The sequence below is a fragment of the Dipodomys merriami genome, unplaced genomic scaffold (assembly GCF_024711535.1).
Source record: "Dipodomys merriami isolate MVZ:Mamm:240054 unplaced genomic scaffold, mDipMer1.0.p SCAF_458, whole genome shotgun sequence".
Lineage (NCBI taxonomy): Eukaryota > Metazoa > Chordata > Mammalia > Rodentia > Heteromyidae > Dipodomys > Dipodomys merriami.
Window position 1 is genome coordinate 470220 of NW_027206022.1, and position 21163 is coordinate 491382.

At 38.4% G+C, this 21163-nt stretch overlaps 1 protein-coding gene across 1 annotated transcript; it reads right to left on the reverse strand.

The window, feature by feature from the left end:
* Nucleotides 1-359: 359 nt before the first annotated feature.
* LOC138808596 (zinc finger protein 268-like) lies at nt 360-4380 on the reverse strand. Its single transcript, XM_069994892.1, has 2 exons — nt 4295-4380; nt 360-3200 (listed from the first exon to the last, which is right to left on the reverse strand). The coding sequence occupies exon 2, from the start codon at nt 3124-3126 to the stop codon at nt 1150-1152; it is 1977 nt and encodes a 658-aa protein (XP_069850993.1). The 5' UTR covers nt 3127-3200; nt 4295-4380; the 3' UTR covers nt 360-1149.
* Between the last annotated feature and the right edge of the window lie 16783 nt (nt 4381-21163).

A 21163-nucleotide genomic window follows, 5' to 3' on the forward strand; every position in this document is an offset into this window, starting at 1 on the left:
TAGCTCCAAGAATGGGACTCAAAGCCAGTACATGATACTTTGCTCACTTATTAATGCTCTAACAACTAAGCCATACCTCTATCCCTTAAAGTATGTATTTTGTCTATTCTGTTGTGAAAGACTATATGAATATATGACAAATACTACCAGCTCTATAAAAATTATAGAACTGTTCATTTCCAGGGGTGAAGAGACTGATGTTATAGAAGGTATTCTAGGTTTACAGAAAAATTTGAAAATTGTTTCCCACAAGAAATCTGAATGGATTCTATGTCACTTTTATTGAATTTCACCACATAAAATAACTATTTACTAAATCAACTTTATTACTCATCTATAATTCTCAAATATTTCTCATTTTTAAACGTTACAAAATTCCATTAAATCAGTGAATTTCTTTATAGATTCTATGAAACTACTTATGTTCCTAATTTATAACATTTCAGTTTTACTTACATAATTTTGTAAACACCTTTGAAGAAAGTAGACTGCTTCCCAATGATAGGATTCATGATACTAAATACAACAACCTCAAAATTAGAGATGTGGCACAAAGGATAGAGTGCTAAGCTTGAGAATAAAAGCCAAAGGGAAGTAAAGGGCCATGAGTTCAAATGAAACTAACAGCAAAATAAAAGGAAAAAGGTAAATATCATCCTAGAATTTCATGAAACAGGAAATTAGACATAATCATCTTCTTGTAGATCTCCCAATAGAGAATGTTAGAAATGGAACTTGAGAAATTTTAGAAGATGGACATTTAGGGAAGAATGACTGAGAGTACTTAGAACTTTTTTGAAAAACTTTCTACATGTTTTACATTGCTATGATTTCTCATGTGTGTGTGTGTTAAATGATGAACCCTGAGCTGTGCCTTCTGGTTGAAGAATTCCACATTTCTACCTTGATAAGGTTTGTATCCTGTGTGGGTTCTCTATTGCAAACTGACTTCTCTTCCAAATGAAAGACTTTCCCTACTTGTTACATACTAGAGATTTCTCATTTGGGTGAATTTTCTTATATGCTAGGCTGTGGCCTCCTGTGGACGGTTCTTTCCACATTTGTTGCAGTCATAAGGCTTCTCTCTTGTGTTGTGCTCTCTGATGAAAAATAAGGGTTGACTTCTGTGTGAAACTCTTTCCACAGCTGTTACATTCCTAAAGTTTTACTCCTGTGTGTTCTCCGATGGACAGTAAGGTTTCCTCTGTGGCTGAATGACTTTCCACACAGGTCACATTCATAAGGTTTCTCTCCTGTGTGTGTTCTCTGATGGTCAGAGAGGTAAACCTTCCTGGTGAAAGACTTTCCACAGCTGTTACATTCATAAGGTTTCTCTCCTGTGTGCATTATCTGATGGATGTTAAGTGCTGCCTTCCACCTGAAAGACTTTCCACACTCCATACATTCATAAGGTTTCTCTCCTGTGTGTATTATCTGATGTGATTTAAGGATCGACTTCCGGATGAAAGACTTTCCACACCAGCTACATCCATAAGGTTTTTCTCCTGTGTGTTTTCTCTCATGGACAGTAAGGCCGATTTTCTTGGTGAAAGACTTTCCACACCTCCTACATTCATAAGGTCTCTGTTCTGTATGTGTTGCCTGATGGGCAGTAAGTTGTGACTTCATGGCGAAAGACTTTCTACACACATTACATTCATAAGGTTTCTCTCCCGTGTGTATTGTCTCATGGATAGTAAGGCATGTTTTCCGGGCGAAAACCTTTCCACACCTGCTACATTCATAAGGTCTCTCTCCTGTATGTGTTGTCTGATGGATCCTAAGGTTTCCTTTCTGGGTGAAAGACTTTCTACACACATTACACTGATAAGGTTTCTCTCCTGTGTGTGTTGTCTGATGGATTTTAATTTGTGCCTTCTGGGTGAAAGACTTTCCACATATATTACATTTGTATGGTTTCTCTCCTGTGTGTGTTGTCTGATGGACATTAAGGGTTGTCTTCTGGGTGAAAGACTTCCCACATTTGTTACATTCATAAGGTTTCTCTCCTGTGTGTGTTCTCTGATGGACAGTAAGGTATGCCTTCAAGTGAAAAGATTTTCCACACTTGTTACATTCATAAAGTGTCTTTCTTGTGTGAATTTTCTGATGAAAAGTAAGGTTTGCCTTCCGGATGAAGGACTTTCCACACACATTACATTCATAAGGTTTCTCTCTTGTGTGTGTTGTCTGATGGACAGTAAGGTGTGCCTTCTGGATGAAAGACTTTCCACACACATTACATTCATAAGGTTTATCTCCTATGTGTATTGTGTGATGATATGTAAGTTTTGACTTCCGCATGAAAGACTTTCCACACAGGTTACATTCATAAGGTTTCTCACCTGTGTGTGTTCGCTCGTGAGCAGTAAGGTTTGTCTTCTGGGTGAAAGACTTCCCACACTGGATACATTCATAAGGCTTCTCTCCTGTGTGTGTTTTCTGATGGACAGTGAGGTATGACTTCAGGCTGAATGACTTTCCACACAGGTTACATTCATAAGGTTTCTCTCCTGTGTGTGTTGTCCGATGGACAGTGAGGTGTGCCTTCTGGCTGAAAGACTTTCCACACACATTACATTCATGAGGTTTCTCTCCTGTGTGTGTTAGCTGATGGACAGTAAGCTGTGCCTTCCGAGTGAAAGACTTTCCACACAGGTTACATTCATAAGGTTTCTCTCCTGTGTGTGTTGTCAGATGGACATTAAGGGTTGTCTTCCGGCTGAAAGACTTTCCACACACATTACATTCATAAGGTTTCTCTCCTGTGTGTTTTGTCAGATGGACAGTAAGGTGTGCCTTCCGGCTGAAAGACTTTCCACACACATTACATTCATAAGGTTTCTCTCCTGTATGTGTTCTTTGATGGACAGTAAGGTATGTCTTCCGGGTGAAAGAATGTCCACATTGGTTAGATTCTTTAACTACAGGAGATACTCCAGGACTATAAGCAGCACATATCCCATTAGACTCGCCATGGAAAAGCATGTTCTGACACTGCCTGAACTCCTCTGTCCTTATCCCTAAGGAGTTCCCATTATTCCTAATCAGCTCTGACTTAGGTTTGGATCTCAAATTAAAAGTTGTTATTAATTTCACATTTTTCTCCCCTGTGTTAATATTCATGACTCCGACTTCAGACAGACAATCATAGGGATTCTCCTGACAGGTCTTAGTCCTGTACTCCTTTTCTTGGACATCTACAATGAGATATAGAAAGACAGACAAAAACAGAAATGAGACCTCAAGATTCCTTAATGTAACAGTAAAGGCATTTCCGTGCATCCTAACTGTTACGAGATTTTAAAAGATCAAAGCAGGAACTCTTTGATGCAGAATATAAGCTTTTCTCTGTAATGTATTAGTTAAGAAAGTAGCACTGACATTTTACAATGGTAAATAATGTTTTTCTGTTTCAGTTTTTCTCAAGGAATTAATTACTCAAATGATTCATCTACACACTATTAGTTATAAGCTGAGTACTAAACATTTGCCTTTAATACCCTCGAGGTTTGGTCCTAAGGGAATAGCTATTATTTTTCTTTTAATTTGTGGAAATAATTGATACATTTTGCTGCTTAGCTTCTCAACCATTAGGTGAGGAACAGAAATACTGTCTAGATTTAGGGACCATTAGGGTGTTTGATACATCCCTTGGCCTTTCCGCTAAGCATGGAAGGTTCCTGAGAGTAAGGATTTATACCTCCATCTCTTCAGTTCTAACTTCTCACTAAGAATTACTTTAGGGATTGGTGGCATTTTTAAAATTGGTTTCCCTCACCCTTAGTCAAATTCTCATCAAATTTCCTTTTCTAACACTCCTGCTCCTTCACAACCATTCAAGACCAAAGATACTGCAGCTCACCACCCAGGTAGTCATCCCCTATGAACCAAAAGCTTTGCTTCTGAATCTCACTCACTTCCAACATCACCAAGAAGCAATTTTCCTCTTCACAGGATAGCAGTCCTGGCATACTCCTCATTTCCTCATACCTGCATAGGCCTTGTTTCAATGAAAATGAGACCTCATTTTCTACATTTCTCATTTCCTTTTTCTGTTTAAGAATGATTTCTACAAAGAAAAAGAAAATTGCTCACTTTAACTACACTGGGACAGCCAAATCAGTTTGTCTCCATGTAAATTCTTGATTGTCATGTCCTGAAGACAAAGGATCACCTAGTTCTCTGCCACACATGACTCAGGGAACTAGGAACATTATTGCTCAGTACAGCTCATTAAACTTACCAAGTGTACTCTGGCTACAAAACTACCATGCAAGATGCTTTATCTCACCTGTGAGATTTTTGTCTGAGGCTTCTCTTATCCATGGTTCTGACCCTTGCTCCAGCTTGGCAATCAATTTAGGTTTAGGAACACAGTGTCCTGTTATTAACAAGTAGAGAAGAACTATTGGTAGGATGGGTCATCATTACTGTAAGGTCTTAGACATCATGTTCACAAACTTGCTCCTAAACCTTGTTTCTCATTTCTTATCCACTCCCTCGTTGATATTCCCCAACTTTCAACTTATTTTGCCAATTGTGTGCCTTGAACTCAGCTCTTTTGCTCAAAGCTAGCATTCTGCTAGTTTCAGTCCCAGCTACATTTGTAGATTGTGAAGGGATTTGGAGATAAAAGCCTCATGGTCACTTTTCTGCAGTTGCAGGCTTCAAACCAACATCCTCACATTTCTGCCTCCAGAGAAGCTAAGATTACAGGTGTTAGCCACTGCACCCAGGATCAGGGTTGATTACAAATAACCACTTTCAACTAGTGATTTTCAGATCATACTTCAAATAGTGATGTACTTTCTATTCTAGACTATATTTGCACGTACAGAAATCAACCCAAGTTTAGGATGACAGTCTTCTTTCTATTAGTGGAATGTAGTTTAGATTTTGGGTCCAAGTGCTGATTGGGTTTCTTGATGAATGGGAATAAAATTGTCTCCAATTATATAATGAAGTGGAAAAAATGGACAGGAATTTTATATTCCCACGGACTGGAATCGTCTACCGAAACAACATAAATATTTATATATCTACTTAAAAAAGAAAACAGCCTTTGATCTCGCATGTTCAAATGACTTTTGCTCACCTAAAGACAAGAGGTTGCTGTAGGTCTCCAGCATTACATCTCTATGCAGGGTCCTCTGAGCATGATCCAAGTCTTGCCACTCCTCCCAGCTGAAGTCCACAGCCACGTCATCAAATGACACCAGCTTCTGTAATGGCACATTTGAATCAAGTAATTAGCCCAAGTCAGGAAGGTCTGTGGGACTCATCCCCAATTAATCACCAGGAGAAAAGCAGAACTGGTGCTATGGCTCATGTGGTAGAGCACTAGCCTTGAGGGGAAGAATTCAGGGACAGTGCTCAGGTCCAGAAATCAAACCTCACAACCAACCTACAGACACGCATGCACACACACACACACACACACACACACACACACACACACACACACACACACACACACACGGTATCTCATAAGCAATTACAACACATTTAGGACATCACAAGGAATACATAGCACCTTACTGATTCATGAAAAGTAAGTGTCTACATAAATGTTAAAGGCAGTAACAGTAGTTAAAACGTCACTAATGATGGATTGGCCCTTATAAGATCTGATTTACTTCCCATATATAAATATCCTATGTTAACTATTTTGTAGTTTCAGTGCTAAATACTGAATTATGGTCATAGATACCCTGATATTTCTTTCCTATGTAAAAAAGAACTGCTAGAAGGAAGTTTTGTGAACTTGGCCTACCTTCTACAATCCACAATATAGTTGCGAGGGGCATACAATGTTCCCTGACTACATTTTCATTTAAATATGCCTTCATGGAAGGATGGAGGATGGATAGAGACTTAAGGAACATTCAAGATGACAAAAAACGAAAAATAGGACCACGACAAGCAAGACAGAGAAAAATTACAAGAGGGATGTGATCTAATGATACAGAAGACAAATTTACAAGTTGGAAGGAAATAAGAGTGCTAATTTGCCTGCAGAGGCTAAGAGGAGAGGTTTTGAACTCCCACACTGAACCCTATTACAAATGATGAATGGCCAAGCCAGCCATGCTTGGCAATAGCAGAGGTGAATGCTCACTAACACACAAAAGGGAAATATATATGTGAGAAATTGAAAGAAAATAACATTCAATTCACAATCCATTGGGCAGAGGAACTCTACTAAAAATGTAGATTGAAGATATGGTCAGGGAAAGAGAGTTGATTAATTACACATCTGCATTTTAAGACTGTTACAAGAGAAGTGCTTCAAGAGAAGAGCAAAAGGAGTCCACATATATATACAGGTAGGACAAAAAAACTAAAATGGTAAATGTGTAGGTAAGTATAAAGGAATATATTGGTCATATATTTTATGTAATATTTCTGCAATAGTTTGTTGAAATAAAACTTATAGTACCATATTCATGATTCACAATGCATGAAGATCCAATATATAAACTCATCACTTTATTTAAAGAAATGTATGTAGATTACTCATATGCATCAATAAATATTGCAATTACCAGGCAAATCAGAAGGCCTCAGTCCAACGAATTAATTGTACCAAAATAGAGGGTACTAGATTTAGGGCTGGAAATGTGGCTTACTCCAGAGTGCTAGTCTAGAATGCACGGGTTCAATTATTCAGTGCCATGTGAACAGAAAAACTAGAAATAAGGAAAACGATTGAAGACACTTTAAAACAAATCTACAAATAATTCCTTGAAATATACAAAGCTCAGTATCAATAGTCAGGAGAAGAATTCAAATCAAAATTCTACAGAAATAACTACTTTATATATGTTACTATGGGCAGTTTTAAATAAAAACAACAAATATCCTTCCAAAGTCTAACAAAGGCTGGAAAGGATGTGAATTCAATTTGAACCTTGTTGCATGTCTGGCAGGAATGTAAAACAATCAAAGATGGTATGGACAGAGCTAAAAAGAACTAAATAGAGAATTACATAGGAATATGGTCCAGCACTTCTATTTCTAGATTTGTACCCAGCAGAAGAGAAAGCAGAGATAAGAAGTAGTATTAGAGAATCACTTCAGAGCAAATACTGACAAGAACCAAAAGACAGACACAGGTAAAAGAATAAACAAAGACATTGAAAAGGAAGACAAGTTTGCTACATTTTATAGCAGGGTTGATCTTTGAATACATTAAGCTAAGTAAAATACAGCAGTCATAAAAGCACAGCCATGGTATGATTTCCCTGACTGAGCTTTCAAGGATCAACAAAGTCATACAGCCAAAAAGTAAGATGGTTCCAGAGACTGGGGTAGAGAGGAAAAGGAGCTGCCTATTAATGATTATACAGCTTCATACACGGAAAATGAAACATGCTGTACATGGATGGAAGAGATGGCTTCAGAACAACGCAGCCATATGAACTATCAGTGAACTCTGAATTGAAAATGGGTAATGTAGCCACACAGGATGGAACATACCTATACACCCTGTCCTTGGGAAATTCAAAAAGGATGAACAGCCAGGCTAGCTTCCATAACAATTTCAAGAGCATGCTGGACTACATATCAAGACCTGTCTTCAAAAGGAATAGGGAATGATTTGTATTGACAAAGCTCATAAAATTCACAAACTTTATAGACCATGACAATGACAATTTGCCTTGAAGGTGAAAATGTGTTTTTGACTTCAACTAAGCATCTCTGTTCCACAATACTGTGACATATGTGAAATTTAAATAATCACTTTCTCTCAATTTAAACAACAAAAAAAGAAAATTCAGAGAAGGGGTGGTTTAGGAGCAATGGGTGACAGACATCTTCTATTCACATATTGTTTTGTAGAATGGCAACTTCTTTGTACAACTACTTAAACCTAATAATAAAATAAATTGTTTGAAAAAAGGAATATGGAAAAATCAAATTTTAGACTCTCTGAATAGGATCAGAGATATAGGTGCCATGTGTGTCTATTTTCCAGTTAAAATAACAAATTAAAATTTAAGAACAAACGTTAAGTCACATTTTAGCTGGAAACATACAGCTACAAATAGCATTAGTAACAAACACACATAGACCAAAAATGCAAAGTATTCCTTTTTTTTTTTTTTTAAATCGGTTGTGTGGCTTGAACTCTAGGCTTGGGCACTCTCCCTCAGGTCTTCAACTAAAGCCTAATGCTCCACCACTTGATCCACTGTGCCACTTCCGGTGTTCTGAGTGATTTATTGGAGATAAGTGTCTCATGGACTTTCCTGTCCAGGCCTGCTTTGAACCAGGATCCTCAGCTCTCAGCCTCCTGAGTAGCTAGGATGACAGGTGTGGGCCACCGGAGCCTGAACAAAAATGCAAATTACTCTAATCTGTGCATCTTAATTTTAGTTTTTGTATATCTTTTCACTGACTATTTTTCAAGTGTATCTCATATTGCTGAATCAGTTCTCTAGGAAGCTTCCCAAGGATATTTCTTGCTGTTCTTTTTGATGGGCTTATAATGTACTATATGATTTTTTTTTTTGTTTCTTTGTATGTTCTTCTGCCATGGCATAAACCTTGTTGTCACTCTCTTTGATTCTGGTGTCTTGCATCTTGTATATACATTTTTCTAATTGAGGAGGGGAACAGAAATTATAAAATGCTGAAATAAGAATACAGGATGGCCCATTGTAACAATGACTTGTACAAGGAACTATGTTGAAAAGGAACCTAACCTGACCTGCTAGGCTCAGCTCCACACAAAGGGAAGTCTCCCAGCCAGGGCTCCAGCCCCAGGAGTGGCTTTCTTCACTGGGTAAACAGAGAAAGAGGCTGCCCCTCCCTATAAGAGCCTTGACAATCAATTGAAATTCAGTAAACATAAACCCTGAGAATGGCTTCAGGCTGGGCTCTGAGAGTCTCTCAGAAGCTAGTCCCTCAGGGAAAAGCTACTGTTTGCTGAAAGGCCTCAACTCTATCCAGAACCTAGCCTCTTCACAGCATCTCCACACTAGAGGAAACAGCCAACTCCATCTTTTGTGATACTCAGAACAGATCTCCCTCCCATTAAATTGCCCTGGGAGAAGGATCACAAACTCCTGTGTAAAGCAGAGCAGTTTTCTGCCTGCTCAAACAAATTGACCTAAGAAACCAACCAAGCCACAGGAAAATCAAATACTGCAAGAGGATCAGAGACTGTAACAAGAGACTGGTTAAGGACACAAGGGATCTTCCCATAACCTTCCCCCACAAAAAAATCAAATAGTCTTTTTTTGTACCTTTCATAAAAGTTTTTTTCTAAAACTTTAATTTCATGTTTTTATTGTGAAAATACTGCACAGATGGGTTACAATTACATGGGCAAGATAATGAATACATTTCTTATCAAGCATTGTAGCCTCCTCCTTTGTTTCCCCTTCCCATCCCTTCCCAGCCTCCCCTGGCGCCCCCACACAATCCTCCCCCGCACCAAATTTGAAAAGTTTGTCTAAAACTTTCTTTAATTTTTAACTTAAAAAATTGTTTTGTATTAACTTTTTTTCCCCCTCCTCTTATAATCTTTATTTTAGGGGTATAAGTTTGTGTGCTTTTTTTTCTTTAAATAAAATTTTTTTTGTTTAGCTCTACTGACCTTTTGATCCTTTTTTTCTTTCATTCCCATTCTTTTCACCTTTTCTTCTCTTTCATTTTTCTTTGCGTGACAATTGCTCTTCTGCTTATCCTGATATACCCTTAGTCGATTACTAGACCTAATACCCCATTGTGTACAACTTAATCCAGAAATTTATTACTGAATTCAAAACCTCTTAGACTTGAATTCCTTAATAGCAGTACTCTTTATACCTATATAATATTTTAAGCTTTTTAAAAACATTTTTTCATGTCTCTTTAGCCCTCCACTTCTATCATTCTATCCACCTTCTTCTTGGAAATTATGTTTTTCAATTTGCCTAATTCAGTGTTTCACTGTTTAATTTTTAATTTTTATTTTCCTGTTTTTTCTTGTCTCTTTGTTTCTTTCTCTTTCTCCTTTTTTAAGCTCTCTTACTTTCATTCTATCCAATCTATTTCCCACTTTGAGATTAGGACTTAGTTAATTCTAGCTCTGCCTTTCCACATCCCTCTATTCCTATTTTTACCCACATCTCTCAATAAACCTAATAATTTCTGGTTTGTCAAATTCTTCTTTGCGCTTCTTAGCCCATGAATACACAGTTGTTTGATGTTGAATAGTATATCTGTTGAACTAGATTGTATCTGCAGACTTTTGACTGTGCAACTACAGACTTTGGATGATGCTGGCCTTAAGATAGTGTTCTAGCATAAAACTGGAGTTACTTTCATCTCTAATGGGCAGAGCAAGCCGGAAAAACACAAGAAAAATGGCAAGTCCAGGCATCTCAACTCCCACTAAGGATAATCAGCTGACAGACCAGATAATGAATAATCCAGAGGGGAGTTCCCAAATAGCTCTACAAACACTGCTTGTAAACATTGTAAATGAAAAGACTGAAAACCTGCAAAGGACTCTGTGAGCATGATACGGAGAGAGAGGAGACAAACCAAAGGTTAATACAGGAATATCATGAGCTTGAGGAAGCTACTCAAAAATTGATACAGGAATTGGTTGAACACCTTGAGAACACTCAAAGAGAAATAAAGGAATCCATGAGCTGGCAGAGATCAGTCAAAGGGAAAGAGGAATGGCATGAGCAGGCTGAGAACACTCAAGGAGAACTACAGGAATTGGATGAACTTGAGGAAGCTAAGCAAAGAGTAATACAGGAATTGAGAGATAAGGATGAGCATACACAAAGATCACTAAATGCATTCATGGAATCCATTAACAGAGGACTGAAAGAAGTAAAGGAGACCACAATGGGAATGCTGAATGGAACCCAACAGAAGGAATGATAGCCCACAGAAACCATAACCAATCACCTAAGTGATTTGTGAATAAACAATACCAAATTAAGGAAGTCCAGTGCTTCATACACGATCTAAAACAAAGTTCCAACAAAGAATTTGAAGCCATCAAAGCTGACCAATTAGAAGGAAAAGAAATAAAAAAACAAAGTAGAAAAATCTTGACAGTAGGTTAGACCATTCAGAAGATCAAATCTTAGGGACTGAAGACAACCTAGATATTACAGAGAAAGAACATATAACCATCCAAGACAAATCTAAGAAATATGATAGATCTATTCAACACTTGGAAGACACCATCAGAAGGCCCAATTGGAGGAGAATAGGTGTAGAGGAAAACCTAGAGACAGTAGTTAATGGTCTAGAAAATTTGTTTAACAGGATCCTAGCAGAGAACTCCCAAACATGCAAAAAGATAGGCCTATTCAGATACAAGAAGCAAACGGCCCCCATAAACAGGCAGGAGTTGCAATCCTAATACCAGGTAAAATAGACTTCAAAGTAAAATTTGTGAGAAGAGATAAAGAAGGTTGCTACATACTAATTAAGGGATCTGTCCTTCAGGAGGATATTACAATTCTAAATATCTATTCACCAAACAACGGAGCACCCAAATTTATCCAAGAAACACTACTTTCCCTCAAATCCCACATAGATTCAAAGACAGTAATTGTTGGGCACTTTAACACACCACTCTCCCCACTGGATAGATCAACTCGGCAAAAACTCAACAGGGAAACCTAACAGATCCTAACAACTGCATAGATCAACTAGATTTAACAGACATCTACCAAATATTTCACGCAACAGCATCAGAATACATGTTTTCCTCAGAAGCACATAGAACATTTTCCAAAATAGACCACATTTTAGACCACAAAGCAAACTTGTCCAAATTCAGAAACATTGAAGTAATACCTTGCATTCTCTTAGACCAGAAGGGAATAAAATCAGAACTCCACACCAAAAGCAACCAAAGAAAGTCCTGTAATACATGGAGGCTGAACAACACACTGCTGAATCACGAGTGGGTCACGGAAGAATTAGAAAGAACATTCAAATATTCATGATATTCAACCAAAATGAACACACAAATTACCAGCTCCTCTGGGACACAGCAAAGGCAGTACGCAGGGGCAAGTTTAGAGATCTGAGTTCCTACATCAACAAATTGCAGAGATCTGAAATCAACAATTTAATGAGACATCTGAGTCTCCTTGTAAAAGAGCAGCAAGATAAACCCCAATCCAGTAGACAGAAAGAAATAATTAAAATTAAATCAGAATTACATGAATTACAATCCAAATAAAGTATAGAAAGAATCAACAAAACAAAGAGTTGGTTCTTCGAAAAAATTAACAATATTAACAGACCCTTAGCAAATCTTCTTAGAAAAAGAAGAGAACACACCCAAATAAATGAACTCAGAGATGAGAATGGAAACATCACCACAGAAACAATCAAGATTCAGAACATTACAAAGGAATACTTCTGAAACATTTATGATAAGTTTGAGAACTTGGCAGAAATGGACCTTTTCCTAGCAAATATTGACATGCCAAAACTAAAACCAAGATGAGTTAAACCATCTAAACAGGCCCATAACAAGCATTAAAATAGAAACATCTAAGAAAAGTCCAGGACCAGATGGTTTTACAGCGGAATTCTACAAGGCCTTCTAAGCAGAGCTCACACCAATACTCCTCCAACTCTTCAATGAAATTCAAAGAGAAAGTTCACTGCTGAACTCATCCTATGAAGCCATCATAATCCTCATCTCAAAACAAGGCAGGGACTCATCAAAGAAAGAGAACTTACAGACCCAGTTCTTTGATGAACATTGATTCAAAACTTCTGAACAAAATTTTGGCCAATTGACTTCAACCATTCATCCAAAAAATCATACAACACGATCAAACAGGATTCCTTTCAGAGTTGCAAAGCTGGTTCAATATATGCAAATCAACTAATATAATTAATCACATCAACCGGAGCAAGAATAAGAACCACATGGTTATCTAAATAGATGCAGAAAAAGCATTGGACAAGATCCAACACCCCTTTATGATGAAGGTTGTGTAAAAATTAGGAATCCATGGAACATTCCTCAATACAATAAAGGCTGTATATGACAAACCCACAGTCAGCATTATACTTAATGGTGAAAAACGAAATCCATTTCCTCAACTCAGGAACGAGACAAGGATGTCCACTAATTGCACTTATCTTCCATCTAGTATTAGAATGCCTAGCTACCGCAATAAGACAAGATGCAAACATAAAGGGGATTCAAATAGGGAAAGAAGAAGTAAAACTCTCCCTCTTTGCAGATGACATGATCTTATATTTAAAGAATCCCACAGACTGCACTCCCAAATTACTCAAGTTGATTCAAAAGTTAGGTGAAGTATCAGGGTATAAAATTAACCCTCAAAAACCAAAGGCTTTTTTGTATGCCAACAATGAGAAAAGTGTGGCTGAATTTAGGAAAGCAACTCTATTCGTAATAGCCCCCCCAAAATAAAATACCTAGGAATTAACTTAACCAAAGAAGTGAAGGACCTCTATGATGAAAACTTAAAAACTTGAAAACGGAAATCAAAACAGAACTTAGAAAGTGGCAAAAACTCCCATGCTCCTGGATTGGAAAGATCAACATGGTGAAAATGGCAATACTTCCCAAGGCGATCTACAAATTCAATGCGATACCAATAAGTATTTCAACTTCCTTCTTCAAGGAAATAGAAGAGGCAATCCAAAAATTCGTATGCAACAATAAAAGACCCCGAATAGCAAAAACGATCCTCAATGGAAAGAACACAGCTGGAGGAATAACAATACCAAATTTCAAACTCTTCTACAAAGCTATAGTAATCACAACATCTTGTTACTGGCATAAGAACAGACTTCAGACCAATGGAATACATTGGAAATCCAGAAATGAACCTACAGACCTATAGCCATCTAATCTTGTATAAGGGAGAAAAAAAAATAGAATGGAAGAAAGCCTCTTCAGTAAATGGTGCTGGCAAAATTGGTTAACTAATTGTAGAAAACTAAAGCTAGATCCTTATATATCACCCTGCACCAGAAGCAATTCCAAATGAATCAAAGCCCGCAGTGTCAAGGCAGACACTCTATAAACCATACAGAATGGAATAGGAGAAATCATAGGTCTCCATGGCAGAGGTCAAAATTTTATTAATAGAAATCCAGAAACAAAACAAATCATAGAAAGGTTGGATAAATGGGACTGCATGAAATTGCAGCACTTCTGCATGGCAAAGGCCATAGCTAGCAAGATCAATATAAAGCACAGGGATAGGAAGAAGATCTTCACTAGCCATACAATGGATAAGGGTCTCATATCTAAAATATACCTGGAGCTCAAAAAATTAAATCCTCCAACAACAAATCTTCATAGAAACAACTGCCCAATAAATAAGTGGGCTAAAACTTAAAGAGAAACTTCTCTGAAGAGGAAAGAAGGATGGCCAATAGACACATGAAGAAATGCTCAACTTCTCTAGACATAAAAGAAATGCAAATCAGGGGCTGGCAACATAGCTCAGTGGTAAAGCGCTTGCCTTGCATGCCTGATGACCTGGGTTCAATTCTTCAGCACCACATAAGCAAAAGAAAAAAGTCAGAAGTGGTGCTGTGGCTCAAGTGGTAGAGCGCTAGCCTTGAGCTGAAGAACTGAGGAACAGTTCAGGCCCCACGACCTGACCGCAGAAAAAAAAAAAAAAAGAAATGTAAATGAAAACAACATTGAGATACTACCTCACCCCAGTTAGAATGGCAAAAATCAAGAACTCTAATTAAACAACATATGCTGGAGGGGATGGGGACAGAAGGGAACATTACTGCATTAGTGGTGGGAGTGTAAAGTTGTTCAACCACTTTGGAAAGCAGTATGGAGGTTCCTCAAAGGACTCCACATAGAGCTCCCCTATGACCCAACAATCCCACTTTGGGGCATTTACCCAAATGTTCACAAACAAGACCACACTAAAACTACCCTCACGACTATGTTTCTTGCAGCCTTATTTACCATAGCTAAGATATGGAACCAACCCAGATGCCCCTCAGTAGATTATGGATCAAGAAAATGTGGTAAACACGGGTGAGGAGAGGATGGAAAGGGATGAGAAGGAGAAACAAAGGAGAAAGCTATAATGCTTGATAAGAAATGTACCCATTATAATGCCCATGTAATTGTAACCCCTCTGTACAGTATTTTCACACACACCAAAAAAGAATAACATAGGAAAGGTTTCTCACAAACTCTGTTTGGCTCTAAATGTAATATTAATAGAGATTTTTAATTTTTTTTTTGATGTACTCATGGTAACCTTCCTTGTGTGAACCAAAATGAAGATGCTTAGTTGAAGGAATTCGGGGCACAACTGGAGTGAGCTTTAGGACCCCTACTTCCTCCCTATCTCTCTGTCTGTGCTTTTGTGTTTTTCTAATTTTCTTTAGCTCTGGACTCTTCATAGAAGTACCTCGGCTTACGTTTAGCAACAAGTTTCCTTTATAATGGGTAAAAACATGTTAATTCTAAGAGTCATGTCAATAAAGGAAAAGTGATCAGTAAGAAAAACTAGTTCTAGTTGGGCACTGGTGACTCACGCCTGGAATCCTAGCTACTGAGGAGGCTGAGATCTGAGGATCACGCTTCAAAGCCAGCTCGGACAGAGAAGTCCCTTAGACGCATAGCTCTAATAAACAACCACAAAACTGGACGAGGGACTGTGACTCAAATGGTAGAGTACTCGCCTTGAGCTGAAGAGGTGAGAGACAGTACCCAGGTCCAAGAATTCAAGCCCTACAATGGACAAAAAAACAAAGAAAACAGAAATACTAGCTCCCAGATACAGCATTTGAAGCAAAGAAAAAAGCAAGAGACAGATGGACGGTGGAGGGTCTGAGAGAAACAATGAGAAAGAGAGAGAGAAAAACAGATGAAATGAAAGAGAAGAGAGAAAGAAAGCTAGAGAGCAAGAAACAGAGAATGAAGGACAAAATACAGAAAAAAATCTAGTCAGGAGTTCTTTGAGAAACATGGAGGGATTTCTAGAAAGGATAAACACTATATAATGAAATATAACCTAAGTTTCAAGTAGAAAAAGCCATTGAAGCAAAGAACTAGTAATTTAAGTACACATATGTTACTCAGTACACTTCAATAGTTGAAGGTATATGTGACTACAGTTTTCAGCAAGTATAGTAAAAATTTCATTAGGACAGTTTAATGTTATTCATGGGGATGTGATCTCTGACCAGTTGCTTCCATGAGCAGTCACCTCCTCGGTGTCAGTAAATCCCTTAACAAGTTTGACTACTTCTTACAACATCAGAACAACTAGAAACAAACTGAAGTAATCTACTCATTTGAGCCAGAATGTCAGATTAATAATGTGCAAAACCTACAAGCCATCTTTATCTGATTTAGGAGCATGTTCCTCAAGTTGAATCTGTTTTTCTATTTTTCAATCTTGTCCACTATTAGGTTCAAAAAATGGAATGTAAAACAGAGAAATCAAAAGCAACTTACCACAGAGCCTTTCATTCTTTCATTCTTGCTGTTGACAATGGACAGAAGATTCTGGAAGCATGGCTGGGAGAAAAGGCAAATGTAGTCAAGAAAGAACCTGTGTGATTTTGCCCCAGATTTTCCTACTTAAAACATTACCCATGGGCCAGAAAAGCATAAAGCCTTCTTATGGGAGAACAAATATGGTTAATGTCTGAAGTAGTGCATTAATCAAACACTCCACTAAAGATGAAGCCATAGTTGATTAATTGGTAGATAGATAGTATAAAAGCAATTCATTTCTAGGTTAATATACATTCAAAATTCCTAAAAACTAATATCCCACAAAAATAATTGAAAAATAAAAATAAAAATAAAATAAAATAAAAAATAAAATAAAATAAAATAAAATAAAATAAAAAAAAAAAAATAAAAATAAACCACATTTCATTAAAACTAGTGTTTACTGAAATACACTTAGGGATGCATGAACTATTTTTTCTTTTAATGCAAAAGAATAATAGCACTCCACTGGGCATTTGTACTCCAGCTCATTCATTTCTATATTCACACACCAGGAAAATCATGTATAGTATAGCTCAGCATTTTTCACAAAGGTTATACAGGAAACACATATGCAATTCATGTTTCTAGTGCTATAATGTATCAATAATGGTTGTGAAATGACACATTTCCTTGTATCCAAATACTCAGAGCACCCTTATGCAAGGACTTTCAATTTCCCATTTAAGCTACTTTGGCCAAATGGACATCACTAAAGATCTTATGTCAGTAATGCTCACTTTCCTGAACAGTCATATGAAGAACCTTGGCCATAATGCTGAAGGTACAGAGACTAATAAGATGAACATAAAATACTGGGTCATAGGAGAGACACAATTCCAATCAATCATCCTCAGGGGAGGAATTAGAAGATTAAAGTCTTATCTGTGATTTAAACAATATTAACACAAAATAGCAAGTTGAGGGCTCCCCAAAATGTAGATCCATAAAAATTAAATAGCTATTTGATTTGGCTGGTACTTGTTGGTTGGATTCTTACACAGGAAATGCTGTTACACACAGATCATTTGTTTCTTTGCACAATTATGTAGAATTGCATTTAAATTATATTATTAGATTATCTATTAACTTAATTTTCTATATTATTAAATGATTTATCAAGTGTTTGGGAATGCATGTTTAGGCAGTCTCTCTCATTTTAAGTAATGTAAAATAGCCTCATTAGTATTTGGAGAAATTGCTGTTTCTTAGAAACGAATATAATGGGTAGTATCCCTAACATTTTAAGGTTGCAGAAGCCATAGGATATGAAGAGGATAAAAATAGAATCAATATGTATCTATATGATATTTTAAAGGACTGTTTATGATTCACTGACTTCAAATGCCAAAAAGAATTTTACATGTAAAATAATACTTCTTTGAGCAGATTGTGACAAAATGGGTAACACTAGCTAAAACTTCAGGACAGGTTACATGTATGCATCATATATCCTTGAGCAATATACATTACCTCCAAATTTTTCTATATTTTTTCATCAGAGTCCAAAGTTTCTAGATCAACACTTCCTGAACGGCCAGGAAAAACTTAACATGTTACAAGTAAGGTCAGGAAATCCACTGATGAGACATCTGGATTAAGTCTGAGGGATCCCATACTAGAAATGAGAGTGGGAAGAGGTTGAATCAAACAGTGAGAATAGGCTTAGGGATCTAGTACATAGAGAGACAGTTTCAGATGTGACATTTATCCCTCCAGCCCAAACCACAGTCTCATGCCCCCTCTGATTACTAGGCTTCGGCTTAATCCTCAGGCCAGATGCGGTCCCCTCATGAAAGAGGGTCTAAACCTTCCAACAGAACCAAGTGATTTGAGAAGAGTTGGAGGAAAGAGTATCACGTCAATCTTGTGCTCTGGAAAGGAGATTCCACAAGCTGGATCCAAACACGTGTGAACTCCAGCCCAGAGTGCTAAGAAGGCTGCCAAGCAGGGGCAGAGCAGAGACACCTCTAGCAGAAACAACACAGAAGCCCAAAAGGCAACTGCCATGGAAGGAGACTCAACCCTGGCACACACACTTCACAAGGTCACGACAACCGTTTCCGTGCTCAGCTTACAGCTGGGCAAAGTGAATCAGGTGGCGTGGGTGCCGGCAGCATCTCTCAGTCGTGGCGTTCACACGCACAGCTCCCGGCTCTCCTCGTCTGGGGAGCCACTCAGCTTGCTCTTGGGGTACCAGGAGCCAGTGTCTGGCTTCTGGAGGCTCGCGGGCCAATGGCAGCACAAGCACCCGAACCCCAAACAAATCACCAAGCCCAGACAGGAGGCACACGTGGGGCTGACTCCGGTCCTGCACCCAGCTTGCCGTTCATACCTGACATCGGATCCGCAGCCTGAGATTCCTTCAAGTTGCAGCTCCCAAGGTCCCCGAAGAGCGGCTGGGCGCCTGCCTCGGGGCTTGGACCTCGGGAAAGCAACACCGAACTTCTCAGAACTTCTAGCAGAGGGGGAAAGGAAACAACCCGGAATTACCGGACAGAAAAAATGAACAGTGGGCGGGGAGACGCATGCGCAGAAAGAACTTCCCGGCCCCTTCCCCAAACCATCACTTTCCAAGGTCTGTGCCTCAACTAAGACTACAATTCCCACAATGCACTGCGCACGGTGCCACCTGGACCAGGTTGGGCTTGGCCCTGGGATTCTGACGAGTGCCACACCTCAGGTCCCAGAATTGCATGGAGGTCTGCAGATGTTGCTCTCCTGGCAGTGGGAGCAAAGGCGAGTTTCTTCCTGAAAATTATTGTGGGGCTCCTGAAATATTCAACGACTAACCCGAAGATGGAAATGTGTTAGGAGCATTGCATAAGTTGGCTTTTTAATTCTTAGTTCTAGTCATGCAATTGAGGTGATGAGACTGCGTTGTTATTTTCAGTTTTGTTCAGCTCTTATGTTCTCCTGAATGTAAGCTACATCTCCGTTTTGCCTTTAGTTTTTGAATATCTCTCCTCTCACTTTAAAACGGTATTCGCAGCCCCTAACATTTTCCACTGCTGTAATGTAGACGTTGGAATAAAATAGTTAGATAGGCAGCATAATCCTTTTCTCAATTTAGATTTATCAAAATCGATTTCCCTGAAACTCCCAAATTCCACCTATGAAAGCTTAAGGAGTTTTTGGTTGTTTGTTTCTGAATTTTGTCTTTCCGCTTAGAAATTTTTAGTTTCTTTTCCTTAGTTTGCTGTAAGTCCTGTGGCTTGAACTCAGAGCTTGGGCACCATGGGTGAGTTTTTCTGTGCTCCATTTGCCTGTTTTGTAATAATTTCTTCATCTAATTTGTGTCACGTTCCCTCACAGGGCTTTCTTAGACCATGGATCATCACCTCCCTTGCTCTTCAAAGAGATGGTGTTTTGGGGAATCAGGAAGAGTGTGGGTTTGGGTAGAGGAGTGAAGTTTAGAGTAGGTCTGTGTTGATGTGAAGTTTGATCATTTGCCCCAAACCAGTCTGTTTTTGTGTTTCCATCCTTTGTTTTGAATTCCTATCCCTTCTGTGATCCTAAATGTTCCTTCCTCTGGGTAACTCAAGGCTACATACCTAGGAAACCTCAGACTGGACTTCCCAGACAGTATCCATTAGACTGTGGAATACATCTGTTGTCTCCTTCCCTCATATCTGAGATCCTGTTGGTCTCTCTTAAAGGTTTACTGTGATATTTGCTGAATCTGTACATTGGTTCCGGCAAGGTTTAGGGAGGGAAACTTTTGTGCCTCCTATTCAGTCCTCCAGTGTGGGTTCTCCAGGACTCTTCCGTGGACCTCAGTTATTCCTCATGAAATTATAGAAAATAGATGGGTATATAGACTTCAACCTAAGTGCACATATAAAAATATAAAGAAAAACCCAATAAATATATTCTGTAAAAGTCAATAGTTTCAGAGGCAAGGAGATAAGGATCAAGTAAAAACTGGAGTGATTTCAAGACTAGCTTTGACGTGTACTTTTCATTGTTCAAGATTACATTTCTCATCAATTTCTCTTTTATTCTCTTTCTTTTTTTTCCTTCATTTTCCTTTACCAGTCATAGGACTTCAATTTAGGGCCTAGGCACTGTCTGTGAGCTCCTTTAGCTCAAGACTAGCTCCTTATGCCGGGTGCTGGTGGCTCAGGCCTGTAATCCTAGCTACTCAGGAGGCTGAGATCTGAGAATCGCGGTTCAAAGCCAGCCCGGGCAGGAGAGACCATGAGACTCCTATCTGCAATAAACCACCAGAAAACCAGAAGTGGCACTGTAGCTCAAGTGGTAGAGCGCTTGCCTTGAGCTGAAGAGCTGAGGGACAGCTCCCAGGCCCAGAGTTCAAGCCCCATGACCGACAAAAAAAAAAAAAGACTAGCACCTTACTATTTTAAGTTATACCACTGCTTTCTGCTTTTTCTGTGGATGTGGTACTGAGGAATTGAACCCAGGGCTTCATGCATGCTAAGCAAGCACCCTAACTCTAGCCACAGTCCCAACCCATATATGTATTTTTCATTTCTTTAAAGTAGTATAAATAGTCTTGACTTCCTACATTAAATTAAAATTGTTCTTTGCTCACATATATGTCCAATTATTTTTATACAAAAATTATATCCTGTTAGTGCATTGTACTCCACTAGTGACTCTAATAACTTTCAGTGTATCCTTGTGATTTTCTAATTA